The 16,416-nt window shown below is 43.4% G+C and overlaps 1 protein-coding gene across 1 annotated transcript in view; it reads right to left on the minus strand.

Annotated features, from left to right (window-relative positions):
* GOLGA5 (golgin A5) overlaps positions 1–15,244 on the minus strand; it is a 35,020-nt gene extending 19,776 nt beyond the window's left edge. The window contains exons 1-7 of the mRNA XM_066342258.1: positions 15,005–15,244; positions 12,118–12,694; positions 8,384–8,611; positions 6,881–7,100; positions 6,326–6,449; positions 5,312–5,515; positions 262–432 (exon numbers count right to left, since the gene is read on the minus strand). Of these exons, the coding sequence (XP_066198355.1) occupies positions 262–432; positions 5,312–5,515; positions 6,326–6,449; positions 6,881–7,100; positions 8,384–8,611; positions 12,118–12,664 (1,494 nt within the window). The 5' untranslated portion in view covers positions 12,665–12,694; positions 15,005–15,244. The remainder of the gene's footprint in view (positions 1–261; positions 433–5,311; positions 5,516–6,325; positions 6,450–6,880; positions 7,101–8,383; positions 8,612–12,117; positions 12,695–15,004) is intronic.
* Between the last annotated feature and the right edge of the window lie 1,172 nt (positions 15,245–16,416).

The following is a 16,416-nucleotide window of genomic DNA, read 5'->3' on the forward strand; positions in this document are numbered from 1 at the left end:
ATGATTGATGCTTCTCATCTGTCTCCATTCCAGTCTGTCTGTCCCTGTCTATCCCTCTGACTCTCTGTCTCTGTAAAAAAAAAAAAAGAAAAAAGAAACCTACCACTATAGATTCTCTTCTATATGGTGACTATTATTCCAGAAGTTCTACATGTTATTTCACTAATACCCTTTCCCCAAATTACAGAATCCAGCAGCTCTTAAACTGTAAACAGTTGGTGGTAAACGGTTGTCTCTGACATGAGCTGTACTGAATCTTACCTGTAATTCAGACCTCAGCTGATGTATCTGACCCATCAACTTCTGTATTTCTTCCCTTTGCATCTCCTTTTCATGTCGAAGTTCTTCTAGCTCCACGCTATTAGCCATGTTGCTGTCTAGGCCTTCAAAACCAGATCCTTCTTTTAAGGTGTTAATCAATTTTTCTTTAGACTATTATTTAAAAGAAAGAAAGAACTTTAAACAAAGCAGAAATTAGCTTGTATACTGAATATCACCTACCATACACCAACTGAACCACTGTGGAAATATTCCAACTATATTTTCCATCAATGAAAGCCCACATATTGTTAAATCCGTTTGGAGAAAAATGCAACAGAGTTTTGCTGTACAATATCCTTGGATTTTAGTCCCCAGGACCATGTTATTATTGAAAACTTATTATTAACAAGATTTTTCTCATGTTCTCATTCTTTCTCATGTTTATTTTCCCCATCACAATCCACTTCACAAACACAGAGCACCTATGCCGGGTTTGGCACTGTGCTAAGTGGTCCGTGTAAGTAATCAAGATCATGTCTCTCACTCGGGACAGAACCCTCTGCCTTATAAACTAAGAGGGAAGTTACAAGTATCCAGTAGAGGGCGATAAATGCAAGCAGAAGAGGCACATGGCAAGCTCACTAGCTGAGTTCTGAGGAGAAAAACCACTTCTGGGAAGAGAAGGCTTCATTTAAAAGACAACAGTTTTGCTGGTCCTGAAAAATGGTTAGGATTTTAACAGGTGTAGAGACAACAAAGTGCAAAGCATAAAATGCACAAGTATGAAGGACCAGGAGAATGTCCTGTTGAGATGCGTTCAGACAGCATGGTAGGACCAATCGGTGAGGCTTTCAGATGCCAGACTAAAACGCTTCCATTTTATTTGGTAGGCTAAAAACAAATGACCAAAAAGTAGACAGGGAAGGGTTATGACTAGACATGCAGTTTAGGAGGGTTAACCTGGCAGTGGTATAAAGCAGGTGTTCACAGACTCTGGTCAGTGGGCCAGATCTGGCCTGTGGCCTATTTCTGTGCAGCCTACAAGCTAAGAGTGGTTTTTACATTTTAAAGGGATTATAAAAGATAAAAACAAAGAATATGTGATAAACACCACACAGGGGCCACAAAGCCTGCAATACGTACTAGTTAGTCCTTTACGGAAAAAGAGTGCAGACTCCTACCGAGTATAGAGGATGCACTAGAAAGAGATTTGATGTAGAAGACCAGTTTAAAAAGTGTAATAAAGGGCCTGACCAAGCGGTGGCACAGTGGATAGAGCGTCGGACTGGGATGCAGAAGAACCCAGGTTGCAGAAGAACCCAGGTTCGAGACCCCGGGGTTGCCAGCTTGAGCACGGGCTCATCTGGCTTGAGCAAAAAGCTCATTAGCATGGACCCAAGGTCACTGGCTCGAGCGGGGGGTTACTCGATCTGCTGTAGCCCCACGGTCATGGCACATATGAGAAAGCAATCAATGAACTAAGGTGTCACAACGAAAAACTGATGATTGATGCTTCTCATCTCTCTCCGTTCCTGTCTGTCCCTGTCTATCCCTCTCTCTGACTTGCTGTCTCTGTAAAAAAATAAATAAATTAATTAAAAAAACAACAACTGTGTTTTAAGTGGTAGAATTATGGGTGACTTCTTCAAAATTTTCTGTAGTTTTCAAAATTCCTATAATAGACGTATTATATAAATATCTCCCCACACGACTGTCAGAGCCTCTGCTGAGCTTCAGGCCTGTATTTCTGATTGCATTCCTGAATTTTCATCTCAATTTCACATCAGTTTTGAAAACTCACCTTAGCTTGTCCTTATGCCCCTCAATCCTAGCCTGCTGTCTTTCCTGTTTTCCCTTTGTAGTACAGGGAACACCATTCATAAACTCAAACCAGAAACCAGGACTCATCCTAGATTCCATCCATATGCCATTCTCCCTTCCTCCAATTAAATCTCCAAGTCTCAGATATCTGACCTCCTACGTTTTTCTTAGCTGTCCCCCGTCTGGCATCCTCACTGCCCCAACTTATCAATAGATCAGGCCCTCATTATTTCTTACCATGACTTCTGAAACTTGCCTCTTTATCATCTACATCTCACCGTGCCAGCCCTCATCCCATCATGTATTCAGAAGTTCACTGAGTACCTTCTGAAGGCCAGGTCCTGTGCTGGGGATACGATAAGACAGCTCCAACTCTCCCCTGACCTCATCATTGTCATAGTTTTTATACTCGAATCTGACCATGCTCCTCAAATTCTTTAACATCTGTCCCACGCCAACCACTATTGAGAGGATAAAATCAAAACTCCTTTGTATGGTATGCAAGGCCCTCCATGATCCGGCTTCTGTCACTGACTTTTCTCTCCAATCTCTGAATCCCTGATACTTTATGCATCAGCAATAAGGAACTAGCTCCGGTCCGTATGCCATGTTCCTCTACGGCCCCTTTCCTTTGTGGCACAGGCTGTTCTATCTGAAATCTCTTTCCTACCACAAGTCTTCCTACTCATCCTTCAAGTTCCTCTTCATACCATACCCAGTGATCCCTGACATCCACAGGCAGATTTTAAGGGCTCGCTGGATCGTAACGGTTACCACAGTGTCTTTCCACTAGACTGAACACTCTTTCAATCAAGAGGACACATCTTTCAAGCTTTGTATCCTCAGCGCCTATCACAGTGCCAGGGAATAGTTAGGGGCTCAATAAGTTCTTTATATAAATTTAAATACAAGAAAAATAATGAGAAAGAAGAGTGGGGGAAATGGACGTGATATTTCATGAAGATGGAATCAAAACCACTGTATACATAATGGTTCTAGCTATTATAACTGTTAGGACGTGGGCTAAAGGGAAGGCGGAGTCCGAACGACTCTGCTGCCTAGAGGACGGCAGTAATATTCACTGAGACAGGAGGGTGAAGGAGAAGCTGGCTGGAGGCTGGGACATCCCGTGGCGGGCATCTGGAAACAGGTTGAAAAGTGAAGATCAGGACACATGCTGAAACCACACTGAGGTAGAAGCAGAGTGAGTATATAAAAATGCAAAGTAAGAAAGAAAAACAAAAGGGGTTTAAGAATCTGGGAGAACTCTTCCTCTTTGGAGATTGGGAAGAGGGCCCGCCCAACAGAGAGAGAAACATCAGACCAACAGAGAAGAAACACCCAATAGAGAAAGAAGCCATAGGCAGTGTAAGCAGCATCAGAAGGCAAGTTTCAACAAGGGAGGAGGGTTAACAGTATCAAATGTTTTAGCAAAATCAAAGTGCATGGAAATTAAGAAAGGGACAGAAAATCTGTATTTAGGTCATTAAAGACTTTTGAGAAGACAATTTCAGAAAGGTAGTGAGGGCGGAAATTACAGGGAGAAGATGAAGTTAGTAACTCTAAAATGAAGACAGCATATATACAATAATGTTGATAAGTCTGACAGTGCAATAAAGGAGAACAGGGAAATGTATCAAAGTGGCCAAAAACGCCAAAAGCATTTCTTCATTCTTCCACAAAGAAAGTGTGTGCTCTTGAGTGAGTTGAGCCAGAAGGGCAGCAAAAGATACAGAGCAAGAGGACAGACCTTGGAAAAAGGCCTTTCTTGCCCTGGCCGGTTGGCTCAGTGGTAGAGCATCGGCCTGGCGTGCAGGAGTCCTGGGTTCGATTCCTGGCCAGGGCACACAGGAGAAGCGCCCATCTACTTCTCCACCCCTCCCCCTCTCCTTCCTCTCTGTCTCTCTCTTTCCCTTCCGCAGCCAAGGCTCCATTGGAGCAAAGTTGGCCCGGGCACTGGGGGTGGCTCTATGGCCTCTGCCTCAGGCACTAGAATGGCTCTGGTTGCAACAGAGCGATGCCCTAGATGGGCAGAGCATCGCCCCCTGGTGGGCATGCTGGGTGGATCCCGGTAGGGCACATGTGGGAGTCCGACTGCCTGCCTCCCTATTTCCAACTTCAGAAAAATACAAAGAAAAAAAAAGGCCTTTCTTATTTTCTTTTTAAGTACTGATTTTAGAGAAAGTGAGGGGGAGAGATAGAGAGAGACAGAAACATCAATCTGTTCCTGTATGTGCCCTGACCGGGAATCGAACCAGCAAACTGTGTATCCGGACAATGCTCTAACCAATCGAACTATCCGGCCAGGGAAAGAAAAGCTTTTATTTTTATTTTTAAGTGAGAGGAGGGGAGATAGTAAGGCAGACTCTCATATGTGCCCCAATCGATCCACCCAGCAATAGCTTGTGGGGCCAATGCTCAAATCAACCAAGCTATCCACAGCACCTGGGACTGATGCTTAGGCTAACTGAGCTATCCTCAGTGCCTGGGGCTGACACTCAAACCAATCCAGCCACTGGCTGCGAGAGGGAGAGAGATAAGGAGGAGAGGGACGGGAAGAGAAGCAGATGGTCATTTCTCATGTGTGCACTGACCAAGAATCGAACCTGGGATGTCTATACCCCGGGCTGACATTCTATCCACTGAGCAAACTGGTCAGGACCGAGAAAGGTCTTTCTTAAACGAGGTGGGAGGAGATGGATTCAGTGTACAGGCAGAAAAACTATCCTAGAAAAAGTTAAAAGGACACATTTTCCCTCTGATGGGAAAGGAAAGAGAAGTTGAAAAGTACATTAGTTAACAGTCTTTCTTAGTAAAGAAGGTAAGGTTACCTTAGATCTAAGGAAGGGGGACAAAGATGGACAAGGCAATTCTGAGGGCTGAATGAGGCCTAGACCAGCTGCTCTGAAAAATGCAAGAGGGTCAACACAGAATAAAACAGCTGTTTAACAACAAACATTAAGAGTCTCCCAATCATTACTGGGATATAACTGGGTGACAGGTTAAAGACCTGAGTTAGGGAATGGCAGAATAAATTTTAAATAAACTGTGGTAGAAACAAGAATATAAGAATATCATATTCTCATAATATTTCTAAGTAGAATACAGCACATGAAGTGAGCCAACCCAGCTAAACACGAACAAATCATCTCACAAATCTACAGGGGCTCAAAGTGCCTCTCAGGTCCTGGGCATGGCTTACCTTTTCAGTGTGTACACTCATGCTTACCTGGAGTATTCGAGTAGCTTTTTGCTTGTAGTCAATTAATTCCTGCTTGGAGGACTCCCAGTTGGACTTACACATCTTAATTTGCTGCTGTAGCTCGTCAGCTTTCTTCTTCTCATCTGAGTATTTTCTTTCTGCCAGAGTAACTGCTTCTGCCAAATTCTGACGTTCTACTTCCATTTTATTCAGGCGTGCAGCAAACTCACTCTGTGGCAAATTTTATATCATCCCTGTAACAGTCTCTTTGAGATATATTTTACAACCATCCATTCAGAAATCTTATGGGATTTAGTAGCTCAGCCGAACAACATAACAGGCAGATAAAAAAAAATTCTTATTTGTTAATAACTGAAGAAGAAGGACTCTAAGGTAGTGGCTCCCAAACATGGCAACGCATCAAAATCTAGTAGGGAGTTTCTTAAAAATACAACCATCCAAGGTTTCCCCAGGCGCACGGAACTGGAATTTCCAGGACTGGGCTTGGAAACTGGTTTTAAAGACTTTCCCAGGTGACTCTGGTCATCTGGAGACTAGATCTGATACTAGGAGTTGCACAACCAAATTAAATGAAACATGTCTATCTTGAGTCAGCGCTCACTGTCTGAAGCACTCTCCCTCTCGGGAGCAGCCTTGTGCCTCTGCCTCCCCCACCCTTCTCCCCCCAGGCAAGCGACCTCTGCCTTTCTCTCTCTTAAGCTCCCAGGGTCCTTCTTCTGCTTCTGTAACTAGTTTCTTGAGTCTATGCAGCCCAAATGGCTCTCTTCTGTTACCTCTGAACTTTCTAAATAAACTTTCTCTTATAATTTTGGGGAAAAAACTAGTTTAATTATATTTCAATATATAAACTTAAATTTAGTAAAGCTCAAACTAAATTTTCAAATATTTGGTTTTTGTCACAGAACACAATTCTCTGAAATGCACTGCAGAATTTTATTAAAGAGGAAATGTTACGAAACGGCATGAAAGTCATTCCTCCTCGTCCACGTAAGAAAAGATTTCCGCTGTCCCCATTCTAACCTGCATTTGTTTATAGCTCTCCTGCTCTCTCTTCAGAGCGGCGTCCGCCTCATGCAGTCTCTCCTGAAGGGTTTGCAAGGCTTGGTTCTGCAGGCTGCTACCTTCGCTGTGATCCTGCATTATTCTACAAAAGAAAAAACACACAAAATCACTTGAAATAATTCATTTCCACAGTGTACAAGTGACAAGGTAGAATAATTTTAGAGCACTGGCTTGTCAGCACAAAAGATGGTTTGACTAAAACATTCTTAAAGAAATCTTGTTCCCTTTAATAAAATGTCATATTTTTAGGCATCCAAGTATAACTACGTAACACTTATCATTGTTGAAAAGATGAAATTCAGAATTTGCTAACAATGGATCTTAAGATTCAAATAGTAAATCCATTTTAATCACGCACATTTCCAACATAACCAAAAGCTAAATTTACCCCCTTGTAAATTTCCAAAAGCTAACTCTTCATTAGGTAGTATGCACGACAGTGTTTATCGTTACTTGTACTGGAAAGGGAGACTCGTTCTAGCTCATTTTTCCGTTATGAATAGAACTGGCTACCGTGACTTTTCACTCTGCAAGGCTTCTAAGGCGTCTGTGCGCGCGCCCAGCAGCTGGTCCGCCTCCTGGAGCCGCACTTTCAGCACAGCCAGCTGCGAGTCCTTGGCGGCCACGGCCTCGGTCAGGTCGTCCACCTGGGCTCGAAGTTCGCGAGTGATTCGGTCACTCTTTGAATGGTCCACATTCCACTGTTCAACTCTTGCCCTTGCTTTGTTTAATTCTAAACAAACAAACAAAATAAATTTCTCTATTCAAGCAGATCTTTTTCAGAGCACACACAGATTCTCCTTTGAGGCCCTTTAGAACTTTACCTCTTGACAAAATTAGGAGTTTACAAATATCTTCAAATTTTATTGCTCCAAACGGGACACCCATTTTTCAAGGCCAATATCCACATCTATATTACCGTTAATAGGTTGGAAAGGGGCATGATGCTAGCTGCTCTTCTACAATTATTTTTTCTGGAGATATATCATAAACACTTGGGAGGCCAAAACCAGTAGATAGCAAAAAGTCTACAACAGTAAAAGTCAGTGGATTTGTAGAGTTCTGCTAGAGACAAGAGAGAATGCAGGTTCAAATCAAGGGTAGGTAACATACACCCCAGGAAGACCAACCAAACAAGAACAAAAGCAACACAGGAAACACTCTGTTTCTTTCAATTACTGTGCAAAGAGATGTTATTCTTTTAACCTAGAAAACAGGCAGATGGTTTCATGCCCTCATATGCTACCTGTAATGGCAGTTTGCCAGCAAAAAAAAAAATGAATACTGAAGCAAACTCTACAGGTGTCAGGAAAAGCTCCATCTCTATGTGTACATTAGTCCGGGTAAAGCGAAGCTTTTCTAGAGTCATCTAATGAGACACTACCTTTACACTGCACTCTTCCGGGCCTTCGTCCAGTCCTGGCAAAACCTTCCCCACGGCCCCCACACTCTGTCTAATCACCCCCAGGAACCAAGGCAGAGACTTCTCTCTCTTTTCCTCCTCAGACACACTGACAGTAATGCTAACATATTCCCCAATCTCTACCTTAATCATGGTATTAATTATTTTTAATTACCCACTTCTGAGAAAATTGAGGGTTTTGTACCCAAGGACCAATGCACCACACAATTCCAAATGAAATATCATGTTCATTTTATGTCCCCTAGAGCAGGGCAATACAGTGACCTTGCCTGCTAGTGGCCCCTACTTTGCTTAATCCCACCTTAGTTCCCCTAAGGTTCAGACTCAATCAGCCAATGAACCAATGACTGCTGATACTCTGTTCTCCTGAGTTCTTAAATTTCAATGTTCCTAAAGAATGACCAGACAAGCCAATGTCTGTTTCAGGGTGAGAGGACGATCGGTCCCATTTCAAAATCTGGGCCCTGATCTCTATGAAAACACTATTTTATAAGTGTCATCTGACATTTCTAGTAGCTTAGTTGTAATCAAGATTTTAGTTTATTTTTGAAATATTAAATTCCTAATCCTAGACAATTTGATTAAGAATCTACCTTCTTGAGTTTCTTTGGCTCTCTGCAGTAGTGAGGCCATTTCTTGATTTAAAGACTGAACTTCATTCCTGAGCAGTTGATTCTCCAGTCGAAGATTAGACAGTTCATGTGATTTGCTGTCATCAGTAGGTACCGGGGTGAGATCAGCGCAGGAAGCACTTGATGATACATTTTCCTTTGAAGAATCCTCTTGGATTTCATGGCCAGAATCGGAATTATGAGAGGCTTCTGTAAAAAAAAGGAGTACACTTTTGTTACACTGGAATGCTCATTACATAATTAGTAACCTACTTAGACAGAATGCCTTTTGGCTCAAGTGACTGCTATAGCTCAACTACCATAAAAAGTAAACTTAAATCTCAGTAGACTTCCCTCTGATGAAATTTCATTCTCATACATGGAGCCTATAGGCCTCTAAGGATCCTAGATACTCTGACTGGTCATAAAGAATAGGTACGAGAATACAGTTGTGTAAAGGATAAAATCAGGGATAATTCAAGTGGTTGGACTTGGTCTCCCTTTTGTCTCCAAATTTGGGGGGGGGGGGAGGAGAAGTCTCAAGATTGAAAATATTGAGCCTGACCTCTGGTGTTATAGCGGATAAAGTGTCCACCTGGAATGCTGAGGACACCGGTTCGAAACCGTGGGCTTGCCCAGTTAAGGCACACATGAGAAGCAACTTACTATGAGTTGATGCTTCCTGCTCCTCCCTTCCCTTCTATCCCTCTCTCTTTCTCCTCTCTAGAGTCAATAAAAAAATAAAATAAAATAAAAAAGAAAATACTGAAAAGGCACAAAAGTACAGCTGTGGGTTCAAGGCAAGGAGAATTAACAGTAGGTCAGAGCAAACAGAAAGAGACTCAGAAATTCAGATTCACGTTGTTTTTAATTTGCTACTAAATATGATGCAAATATAGTGTTACTCTAAAAAATTATATGCTAAAATGAACACCTAAATGCTAAAACTGACTACAACAATGCCAAGGGTAAAACACATTAATATCTTTACAAAGGAAGGTAATCCAATAATCAACAAGCCATTGGGAAAAAATGATCAAAAGACTTGAACAGATACTTCCCAGAAGATAAAACACTAAGTCAAATAGTTGAAAAGATACTCAACCTCATTCAGTAATGAAAGAAGTAAAAAATAGTATTTTCATACCTGATTAGCAACATATTTATATAAAAAGTCACATTGAAAATATCAAATTTTGGTGAGAATGCAGAGCAAAAGGAACTCTTAACCACAGCAGAAGTATTAACCGGTGTAACACGCTGAGAAACAGCTTTGGTGTTCCTCACTCGAGCAGTTGAACGTTGTCACACCCTACAACTCAGCAACTCGATTTGTAGGGATCTTAGGGCTTCTCAACCTGGGGTGATATTGACCCCCAAGGGACATTTAGTCATGTCTGAAGACATATTTGGTGTCAACGTGGGCAGCTTCTGGTACCTAATGGTTTAAGAGGCCAGGGATGCTGCTGAACACCCTGCAAAGGACAGGACAGTTCCTCCCAACGAAGAATTAGTAAGCCCAAATCCCAACAGTCCCAAGATTGAGAGACCCTGCCCCAGAGAAACAAAACTTAATTTTTATAACTCCCATGTAGTAACTGGTTCTAACTAATTTCCCTGTCAACCAGGCTGACCCCTCCTTTATAAATAAAAGGTAAGCTATTCTCCTTAAAGATCAAAAAATAATTCAAGTCCACTTTAGGCTTAAAAGACCTCTGTTAGCGTCACATTGCTCTGCACTCAACTTTCCCTGGCCTAGTAACCCCGTGACAAACCAAAGAATTCAGACCCCTGGCTCCATCCCCAGATCTGAATCAGGAAGTCTGGGGAGGCACCCAATAATTTAGTTTTTACTAATCACACAAGTGATTCTAATGCAGAATGTCCAGGGCCCACTTTGTGACAATGATTTATAGGAATAATGGGTTTAAAGAGTGGCAAACCAGGGCCTTCACAAACAGGTCCCAATTTCCTTTGCTAGCGTCATTTTCTTCATTGCTCTCCATCTCATACTCACTGTGCCCAGAACAACGCTAACAAACTTACAGCATCTGCATGGAAAGCTGTCTCCAACCCCTCTTCTTTTTCATCTGGAAAACTCCTATTCCAGGGCTCCCCAAACTTTTTACACAGGGGGCCAGTTCACTGTCCCTCAGACCGTTGGAGGGCCGGACTAGAAAAAAAAACTATGAACAAATCCCTATGCACACTGCACATATCTTATTTTAAAGTAAAAAAACAAAATGGGAACAAATACAATATTTAAAATAAAGAACAAGTAAATTTAAATCAACAAACTGACCAGTATTTCAATGGAACTATGCTCCTCTCACTGACCACCAATGAAAGAGGTGCCCCTTCAGGAAGTGCGGCGGGGCCGGATAAATGGCCTCGGGGCCGCATGCGGAGGGGCCGTAGTTTAGGGACCCCTGTCCTATTCCTTCTTTAAGACACAGCTCAAATTAGAGACCCTCTAAATCCTGACCTGAAAACAGAGGCAATTAGTTACTTTCTCCTTTAGGTGTTCACAACCCTCTGACCATCCTCAATCACTGCATTTATGACACTGCATGTAAATTATGCTTACATGTCTATCTCACCCACTAGACCCTGACCCGTTGCATCCACTGCTATATCCTGCCACCCGTAAGTTCTCAAGATATGTTTGTATAACCAATGAAAAGATAGCTGAAAAGAGGTTTAGGGGTGTGCATACATAATCAATCAACCGCTATGGCATGCCCTTGTCTTGGAAGCCCCAAACCCTTGCCTCTACTACTTTTATCTTAAAGATACAAGACAGATTTTATTCACTGGCAGCCAAGACTGTGGGAGAAGCTACAACAACATGTAAGAACATAAGAGACTTCCATTAATTATTAACTTTATAAAGAATCCCTGCAGGACCCTATCATGTTTACTGCTATTTAAAAATGGTTAGTAGGTACTTGAATTATCCACATTATCATATTAACCTCATTTTTGCAGATGAGAAGACATACATGTAGAGGCAAGTTTACAGCAAATTAAACAAGTGGAAACCAGAATTCTAAGCTTTTACTTCACTACTAGATCAATACCTTCAACTTGGATCACAGCGCAGTCTCTTAGCTTTACTTCTGGGGGGAATGCAGGAAAAAAATAACCAAGAACCCCATGAAACTGATAATCAAAAATATATGTGTGTCTGAACTGTGGCGACGCAGTGGGTAAAGCATTCGACCTGGAATGCTGAGGTCGCCAGTTCGAAACTGGGCTTGCCCGGTCAAGGCACATATGGGAAGCAACTAGAAGTTGATTTCTCCCTCCATTTCTCCTCCTCCCATTTCTCCCTCTCTCTAAGAATCAACTAAATAAAATCTTAAAAAAATAATATGTGACAGTCTCCTATCATTTTTATAATCCCAATGACAAAAAGAAATGAATATAGTCCCAAATCCAAAATTACATTTTCTTTCAGATTTCAAAATTGTCTTTTGTATCTTCAAATATGTTAGTGAATCATTTTGAATGCAATACAGACAACATAAAGGTCCCTACTATAACTATACGTTGACTGATGGTATTCATGCTACCTCTCATTTCAGAGCGCCTGCTCTCACACCAGTGGGGACAGGCAACAGAACAGAGGATGAGAAACACTAGCAGAATGTGTAGGCTGTAACGACATATCCAATGTGCTCAACTCTGTAAGAAACAGAGGACTGATTAACTACCATGGCTTTGGCTCCCAGAAGGATTTTCTTCATTGGTTTTGATGGTAATTACACCAGTATTCATCGTGCTGACACCTGCTGCCTGAGAACTCTGAATGACAGGTGTCTTGACCTTCTCTTTTTTGATTTCCACCCTCCCAGAAGGTTCCTTCTGTGAACTATTTAGAAAATCAAACAGTAGTTCATCATCCGGTTCTGACTTTTTCCTCCGAACAAACTGGGCTGAAGGCCTAGGAACAGATGAGTTTTCAACAGGATGGGGAGCCTCCACTGATGTCTTCGGCCCTGCTTTCACATTGGTGGTGCCAGCTAAGATGGTGGCTTTTTTATTTCTAATGTTATCAGCTGCTGAGGAAATAAAATTCGCTTTAGGTCCAGTCTCATAAGTCAAATCTGTATTTTGCTGGTGAAGTTCAGGATAGTCAGTGTTTCTGCTATATACGCTGCTACTGATGTTCTCTTTTCTATTGAGAGCTGTTGCAGCCCCTTGATCGACACGGTTTAAAAGGTCTTCTGCCTTTCCAGCCAGATCAGCAAACCAAGACATGATGGTAGCAGAATAATCCTATTAGTGAACCTGTAAGAAGGACATAAAGTGATCAATGTGGAATAACAGCAGAGCGTAACAGTTAGGATCAGGCTCGGGAGTCAGTCTGGATTGAATGCCTAACCCTGCTTCTTACTAGCTATTGTAGCCTTGAGCAAACTACTTCACTGAACCAGAGAAACTTAATCTAGAAAATGAGTAAAATAAGTGTACTTACATTACAGAACATTTAAGATGAAATCTATAAACACTTTGCAGAATGCCTGGCACACAACAGGCATTCATTTTAGTAGTTACTATAACCATAGTTACAACTACCACTATTGTTATTACTCCTATTTCAACAAAGGGTACATGTTAATGTAGCAAAAGCATCCAAAAAGCAAATAATATAGCAAAATTTTAGTACAACCAAATAAAAAAAATTCCCTGATGTTTGAAGGTGCTAAAACTTGAAGAAACTTCTGATTAATACAAAATCTATCTTCTTAAAAGGCAGTACTATGGCCTGACCAGGCGGTGGTGCAGTGGATAGAGAATCGGACTGGGATGCGGAAGACCCAGGTTCGAGACCCCAAGGTCACCAGCTTGAGCGCAGGCTCATTTGGTTTGAGCAAAAGCCCACCAGCTTGAACCCAAGGTCGCTGGCCCCAGCAAGGGGTTACTCGGTCTGCTGAAGGCCCAGGGTCAAGGCACATATGAGAAAGCAATCAATGGACAACTAAGGTGTTGCAACGCGCAATGAAAAACTAATGATTGATGCTTCTCATCTCTCTCCATTCCTGTCTGTCTGTCCCTGTCTATCCCTCTCTCTGACTCACTCTGTCTCTGTAAAAAAATAAATAAAATTTTTTAAAAAGGCAGTACTATGGATAATTTAGGCATGCACATAATTGAGCTAAAGTACACCTTTAATAAGTGAAGTACTTAGTACCTACTATGTGCACATTAAGCTAAATTCAGAAGGAAAAAAAATTAGACTGCAGAGCCATTCATTTGATACAAATGTTTGAGTACTTGAGGCCTGACACAATGAATGAGAATTAGTCCTTATGATATAGAAGAGAGAGAACTGTATTAAAAAGTTAACAAACATTTCTTGAATGTGCACATTGTTCCTTTTGCCTGGAACTCTCTCACCATTAACTCTGATTCTTAATCTCCATATGAATGTCATCTGCTTCAAGAAAACCTTTCATTTTATTAAAATTAGGTCTCATCATTCTGTGTTCACACACTAATCTTTGCCCTCACAGCCAATTTTTGGTTTTATAATTATGTTTTGCTTTTTTCTGTCTCTATCCAGGAAGAGTAGGTAGATAAAGGCCCTCTCTACTTTCCTCAGCAATGAATCTCCAGCATTTAGCACCCAGTAGGCAGCCATAAATACTGAAGAATGGAACTTTTATGTCTATGACACACAATTTCACAACCACATCATGCAGTAAGTAGCAATACATGTATCCTTTTCTCACAAGTGGGGAAAAGGTTTAGAAAGATTCCAGACTTTACATGGCAGCTCAGATACTCAAATCTAAGTCAGCCAAACCCATTTTTTTAAATCTCTGTATTTCCCATCTGGCTAACCTCAAGAAATCCCCTAACTCTGTTCCTCATGAAAGAAATGGCACTACTAACTAACTGCCTGTGTATTTCACAGGGCATGTGAAATCCAACGAAAATGGAATTGAAGTGCTTTGTAACATACAACACTCTCTACAGACGTTCTGTAGTGTTCTCAAGTAAACACTGGTGGTATGGGGGGGGGGCGGTTAAAATGATCTTTGCTAATAAAGCAAAACACGAATTCCTCACGTGGTGCCTCCCATCTTCAATCACTCGATTAAACAAACACTAAGAGGGGGCCCTGGGCACCGCCCCGCCGACACACAGGTCGAGTGGCCTTCAGAGGTGCCACCCCAGAAAGGAGTCCTCAGACACTGCCCCCGGGACGGCCCACACGGAGGTGAAGCGGGCAGGCGGCACCACTGGAAGGCCCAGGTCAACACACAGGAGGGAGGCTGGGGTCAGAGGGTCAGTCCCAGGGAGTGACAGTCAGCGGGTCCCCGGCGGGCGAGTGTCCATCCCCGCCTAGCTCCCCACCGCCTCGCTGAGCCCTCCCGACTGGGACGAGCGGTCACGCCAGGCGTGGGGGGAAGGGAGGGAGGGGAGGACACTAAACCAAGTCGGCCGCGGCCCACGGGGGCTCTGGCCCTTTTCCGCAGCCCATCCCCGGGCAGACATCAAACACTCCACTAAGGGGACGCCCCCCCGCGTCTCGGGCCGTTATTGCCCCAGCTTGGCCCCGTCCTAGCCACCGAGCTCTGGCCGCCGCCTCACCTGAGGACTCCGGAGCGGCTGCACCGCGGCCTCGATGCCCTCCCGGACCGCCCCCGTTCAGCAGCAGGCCGGGAGAGGGCCCCGGGTAAGCCAATCTCCTCCCGGACCTGCCACGGCCCTGCTACTCTTCCGGGAGACGTGGAAGGGCAGCGAGGACCCCAAAACAGAGTGGCTTCCGAGCTGCCTGAGCGGCCGGGAGCCGAGAGTCACCATCAGGAGGCGACTCAGGCGGCGGCATCGGCGGCTGCGGGGACCTCGCGCCTGGCCACGCCCCCCCCCCCCCCCCGCCGCGAGACAGGGCGGGAACAGGACCTGTTTGCGTGTGACGTAATCGCCTCCCGCCTGCACGCGGCTGGCACAACATTGGAGGCCACGCCCACCAGGGGCGGGGCGGGGCCCCAGTGCGACCCACTTGGATGACACAGGTGGTGCCCTGCCTGGAAGGGATTTGAAGCCTGAGCTGGACAGAGCTTGAGGCCCGGGTGGACCAGCCAGCATTCTCCTTTCTCTCTTCTTCACCTCGCAGCTGATGGGTGAGGATGTTGAGGCCCCAGGCAGGAGATGAGAATGCAGAAAACAAGATCCCTGGTTCCATGGAACTTCCTTTCTGGTGACAGACAGATATTAAATAAGCAATGAATGAACAAGACAATTTCAGAGCATTACAGAACTGTAAAGACAAGAAAATGGAACCCTGTCCGGATAGCTCGGTTGGGTAGGGTACCCTCTGGAGGCACAGACGTTCCTGTCTCTCTCGCTCTCTCCCTTCCTCTCTCTAAAAATCAATAAAATAAACATTAAAAAAGACAAGAAAATGATGAGAGGTGACTGTAGGTGTGAGAAGCACTTTAAATCCTGTGGTTGGGAAGGTCTCTGAGGAAGTGGCATTTAAGCTGAGACCCAAGATAGGTAAAGGGCTTTCTATCCAGCAATATTGTAGTTATGTTACTTACTATACAGTTCATTGAATATCAAATCCACATTCAGCAATTGACCAAATACTTAGCTCGTACTATGTGCACAGAATTGGACTAATTTATTCCTAATGACAAGTCTACAACAGAGTCCCAAGGATCCCCATTTTCATGCTGAGGAAACTAAGGATCAGAGAGGTTAAGTAACCTGTCTAAGATCATCTGCTCTAATAAGGAGTCCACGTTACTCCAAAGCCTGTGCCCGTAGACTCAGTGATTTATTGCCTGCAAATTAAATAGTGGGAGTAATCACAACTGCTTCCTCTCAAGTCAGGTTTAGCCGTCTAGTGGACAGAATACGTTTCAGCATCGTGGGGAGGTAGTAATAACGATAGCATCTGGCAGTTATTTTGCCCTTATTAAGTGCAGAATACTGTGTTGAGATTGGATGTGCTTTACCTCATTTAGTTCTCACAGTAGCTGCAAGGAAGGTACTAT

This window comes from Saccopteryx leptura, chromosome 6 (genome assembly GCF_036850995.1).
Source record: "Saccopteryx leptura isolate mSacLep1 chromosome 6, mSacLep1_pri_phased_curated, whole genome shotgun sequence".
NCBI lineage: Eukaryota > Metazoa > Chordata > Mammalia > Chiroptera > Emballonuridae > Saccopteryx > Saccopteryx leptura.